This window comes from Papilio polytes, unplaced genomic scaffold (assembly GCF_000836215.1).
Source record: "Papilio polytes unplaced genomic scaffold, Ppol_1.0 DF823935.1, whole genome shotgun sequence".
Classification (NCBI taxonomy): Eukaryota; Metazoa; Arthropoda; class Insecta; order Lepidoptera; family Papilionidae; genus Papilio; species Papilio polytes.
The window spans coordinates 843,536-848,754 of record NW_013525269.1 but is presented as its reverse complement, the minus strand read 5'-3'; the positions used below and the strand labels follow the sequence as shown (position 1 = coordinate 848,754).

The 5,219-nt window shown below is 34.6% G+C and overlaps 1 protein-coding gene and 1 non-coding gene across 2 annotated transcripts in view; both read left to right on the top strand.

Annotated features, from left to right (window-relative positions):
• Positions 1-5,219, top strand: part of LOC106101879 (PTB domain-containing adapter protein ced-6) — a 47,459-nt gene extending 42,240 nt beyond the window's left edge. Inside the window, exons 5-12 of the mRNA XM_013281232.1 lie at positions 943-1,181; positions 2,374-2,476; positions 2,787-2,955; positions 3,074-3,185; positions 3,323-3,408; positions 3,766-3,849; positions 4,324-4,730; positions 5,120-5,219. Of these exons, the coding sequence (XP_013136686.1) occupies positions 943-1,181; positions 2,374-2,476; positions 2,787-2,955; positions 3,074-3,185; positions 3,323-3,408; positions 3,766-3,849; positions 4,324-4,730; positions 5,120-5,197 (1,278 nt within the window). The 3' untranslated portion in view covers positions 5,198-5,219. The remainder of the gene's footprint in view (positions 1-942; positions 1,182-2,373; positions 2,477-2,786; positions 2,956-3,073; positions 3,186-3,322; positions 3,409-3,765; positions 3,850-4,323; positions 4,731-5,119) is intronic.
• Trnat-agu lies at positions 1,328-1,401 on the top strand. Its single transcript has one exon. It is a non-coding gene; the product is annotated as a tRNA-Thr (tRNA).

Here is a 5,219-nt window from a genome sequence, read left to right as displayed (position 1 = left end):
TGCTGATGAGGCGACATCTCTCGCCTCAAATACTGTGCACACTTCCTTGTGTTTCAACACTTAAATGAATTTAAAGTCATGTCCCTGTTAATATCAACATACTCCACCTCAACATGACTCCAAGCTCCCCCTCTAGATAGTCGAAAATCTTACTAATATCGTATTAATATTATAAATTCGAAAGTTTATGGATTGATGGATGTTATTGGTGTTTGTAGCCTAAACTGCTGAACGGATCTCGATGAAATTTGTCACAGATGTAATAGATAGTCTGGAAGAACACATAAGCTGTTAAATTTTTCTTTAACTCCACGCGGACGGAGTCGCGGGCGTAAGCAACTAAATATATAGATTTAAAATAGTATGGTGCCTATAATCCCTGAAACCTCATATAAAAAACTCAAAATTCGCGTTCTCTTTAGAATAAAAAATTGTTTTTTTACTAGCCCTCCTTGATCCTCGGTCTGCCCAAGCCTTTAATCCATTCATTTCTAGAAAGAATAAAAGTGACAACATGTATTATTCTTTTTATAGAAAAACCAATAGTAAAAGTTAAAATAAGTATGATAGGCGTCAGTATTCCGAACATAATGATACAATATTACAGAAAGTTCTTTTCCCCGGTACCAGCGACCTTTGCACGGCATGACTGGAAAGCGTGACGTCAAGTGATATGCCCTGAAGACTTCCAGACGGGGCGTTTTAATTCATTATTGTCTACCCTATACCATAGACACACGTAATAGAATAGACAATAACCTCCAATAGTAATACATAGTTCCAAAGTATAGTACATTATTACTACAACCATTCTTAGTTATGTCAAATCGTTATTTAAGCCTTAGCGTAGATTTTTCTACTAAGGAACTCCTTAAATCAATCGTTAAAAAGACAATTTGACAGTCATCAGTTACTTTGCTAAAATTTTTTTTTAATTTTCAGGAGCCAAGATCGAACAACATTTTATACCAATTCCCGCTGCATCGGATATCCTATTGCGCGGACGATAAAGGCGCCAAAAAGTATTTCTCCTTCATCGCGAAAGGTGGCAGCACTGTCAACGGTGTGAACGGCCATGACAGCGGCAATGTTGAGAAACACGAATGCTTCGTGTTTGTGTCAACAAAACTAGCTTCAGAGATCACACTTACTATCGGACAAGCTTTCGATTTAGCATACAGGTTAGTTTATATGATTTAGATTATTTAAAAGTGCATTATCATAGTAATAGGTTAAATAAAAATGATAAAAATAACACCGACGATGTCTGTAGTGGTAATTCAGACAAGATGGTATTAGGTGCCTATTTTCAGTACTTTGTCAACACGGCGCCGTGGCTTAGTTGGTTAAAGCGCCTGTCTAGTAAACAGGAGATCGCGAGTTCGAATCTCGCCGGGGCCTATGAGATCTTTAACCTTTTTTTCTTTTTATTTTGTTAATTGAATTATATTATTAATTTTGACGCATTTAAAAAATAAATAAATAGGATATTGTGGGGGCTTGGCAGAGCCATAGAAATAAATAGTAACGAACTATTAATTGCGATTATATTATTACAATAATTTATTATCCATACATTATATATACTTTTAATGTATATTGTGCAAATGGAAAGTAATTATCTTTATACGCTACTCTTCATACAATGTAGTCACTTGCGTGATACTAATGTTTACACAAGACTTTCGTATTTCTTATACGTAAGAAACATTTAATCCAATAATGTAAAGTTAAATACAAGACTTTAAAAAACAATATAACGTTATCTAGTATTACTAAAAAATGAGCTCGTAAAGAAAACGACTCAAACGCCTTTTTAAATTATGTTGTCAATATTTGGGTACAGTCGCGGCAGATGGCGGTGTGTCATTCATTTTCAAACATTCTAAAACGAGACACGAAACAAAAATACAACGCAGATTATAAATGTGTCTGTACGAAAAAAAGTGTTAATAATACTTGGCTAGTTTTTATTATTATCCCTTCGTGTGTATTTTGTACCACTCACTGCATTAACAAAATAACGGCCCGAGCCGAGGCTCCTGAGGGAGCACTCAAGCCTAGTTATAAAGAAGGTTTGGGCTATGAGCCATCTGCGCTCGGCCACCTCAAGCGCGATGAATCTGTAAATACCTTTTCGAGGCAAACAGTGGCAACTGACACAAAAAAAACTGCTATCTAATTTGTAGGAAAGGACGGTATTGACTCGTTCCTAGAAAACACTTCGGATTTCCGCGGCTGTACCATAATAGGGTCTATTATTTATTATATCCTTATATAAGTACCAAAGTAATATTTGTGTTACATTTTTGTAGAACAAACACTAAACAATAAATAATTAAACTTTAGTAATTTGCAATTATGAATTTCCAGGCGGTTCCTAAACGACAACGGGAAGTACATTGAGATGCAAAAACTGACGCTGCAGAATAGAAAGCTGGAACTACAGATGAACATTTACAAGAATAGGTTACAAGTAAGTTCATTTATTTACTAAGTAACTTTTGCCTGCTACTTCGTCCGCACGGAATTAAAACTTACTGAACATATGTTCTTCCAGACTATATTCTACATCTGTGTTAAATTTCATCGAGATCAGTGAAGTCACTTTAAAGATAACAAACAACATAGTTAACAAACATTAAAACTATCACATTTTTATAATATTTGTATGAAAATGTGAATATAGTGTTACAATTCAATGATTATTAATTTCTATGTTTTTGTTTAAATTCTCATAAAAATCTCAATTGTATTTAAAAACTTAAAAAAGGTAATTTTTCCAGGAGTTATCAAAGATAACGTATAAAGACGATCTCTCAGCATACCTAGCACGCAACAGCCTCTCAGATATCACGGAGTTCAAAGCTCCGCAAGAGCTGGACAAACAGATCGCCTCTCTCACTCTCGCGAATGGATTCAGTGCGATGAATGGAAACAAAACTCCTGATAATGGTAAGATAATTTATCATGAATACTTGATACTAGGTAAATTGTTTTTGTCCATCTCAAACGCCTTGTAAAAACAAGAGACAACGATATGCATATAAGTAACAATAAAATGTGTTTTCAGGTGGGGATGCACTGTCCAACAATTCAACGGACACGTTCAACTCCAGCGATAACAATTTGTTGTTGGCGACGCCGCCGCCCGCGCACAACGGCAAGCCCAGCCTCGCTACTGGGTAAGACTTGTGACGTCATCATAGCTGTCATCTCACAGTACACCTGTTGCTACATTAATCAATTTCATTCTAATACATATTTCTTTATATAGAAGTTAAAGTATCAGCATAATTATGATTTATTTTTCTTATTACAGTAAACTCCTTGGTGATCTGTCAAGCAAAAACCCCGTAGTAGGCACGAAGCTGGAAGGACTTCTTCTCAACTCTGATTCCGATAGCGGTAAGTATATTACTAATATTATAAATGTGAAAGTTTTGATGTATGGATGTTTGTAAGAGTTTGTAGCCTAAACTGCTAAACGGATTTTGATGTTTTTTTTTAATTCTACGTCTCGTCGAGTCATACGAGTCGCGGGCGAAAGCTAGTTTTATAATATAAATAAACACTTCAGCTTTCTTGTCCTTTATTTCCACTGGCGCGACTACGACTTCTATAAAAGTTGCGCATCTCCCACCGATTAGTGGAAATAGTATAGAATATTGATAGTTCCATAATGTAAATCTGAAGATTGTTAGTTTTTTAACACTAAAATATCTTTAAAAAGAAAATATAAAATGTATCTCTTTATTTTCACAGATTTCGATCCTCGCGCGTTCGAGTCTGAGCCCGCGTCTCGTTTCGCGCCCTCTGAAGCCCCGCCCACTGCCGCGCCGCCATTGTGTAAGTCAAATAATATTAAATCATTATAATACTAGAAATTCGTTACGGTTAAAAATCCATCAACTTGCCCTTGTACCCAGAAATCGGCACAGTATGTGCTGCTCTTCCATCCATTTCTGTCAACCGTCGTATCTGAATCCACACCCTCCCTCCTTAAGCATATCCTTATCCACACAATCCATCTAAATTTTCTTCAGTCATCCTCTATATTTATAGCCATTCACATTCAAACTTAACACTTTTTAGTTTATGCATCTCTTGTCACATCATATGAATTTACCACACTAAACTTTTACTTTCTCGACCACTTTTGGTTAAAAATCCATTGTACTAAAAATAAAATAAAAATATACTGTATATTGCAATAATAAAATAGAAAGAAACACTTTAATTTATCTTTTACTGATTGGTTGTTTATATTTTTTTAGAAAATACAGTTTTGTGACGTCATTAAGAAATATTTTAATTTTCCAGTGGCGCCACCACCTAAAGCATCGAAGCGCCAATCGCCTCAACAAGTCGCTTCACCCATAAACGGACAACAACAAATGTCACCAATAAACGGCAGCGATTTATTCGGTTCCACGCCATTTTCTATCCCGAATCAAACAGTCGCAACATCTCCGTTCACAGTACAAAATACTAACAAGCCTAATTACGATATAAGCGACTTTAATTTACAAACATCGGTGTTTAACTCCAATACGTTCACGAATGGATTAACCGGATACGATCCGTTCGACACGCAGAAGACCGGTAATATCTTCGGTAATGGTTTCGGTAATACTTTCAACGGATTCGGGAATTTAAGCGAAAAACAAACTGTGGAACTTGATAGCAGCTTCAACGGATTCTTAGACAAGACTATTTCAGAGATGAAGGTTAGTTACCATTATTTTCTAATAAATTTTTGAATTTGGAACCCACGTTTTTTCTATTTTTTTTTTCTTCTTGGCTTTATTGTTTCTATTCAATAAATTCTATTTTCAAATGTTTTCCAACAGATTTCAAATATCAATTCATAAATCGTAAATATTAGAGTATTTATTAAAATATACATATTAATTTTACTTTTTTTAATTCTTAACAGATTAATGACTGGTAAGTTTAGGTAAAGAATTTATTTACTCAAATAAATTGTTTGAATTACTTTGCAATTATAACAATAGGTAAAAAATAAGTAATAAGGATTAAAAAAGAAAACAAATCAAAATATCGAAATTAAATTTTCATGAAATTCATCAATAAAATGTGTATTTTCTGTCCACAGGATGGATTCAGCCGAGGGATCAGTTTTGGAAACGAAGATTTTTCAATAGACAACTTGGATCCCCTGAAGAAGAATTAAGAAAAGATCATCCATAAAAAAA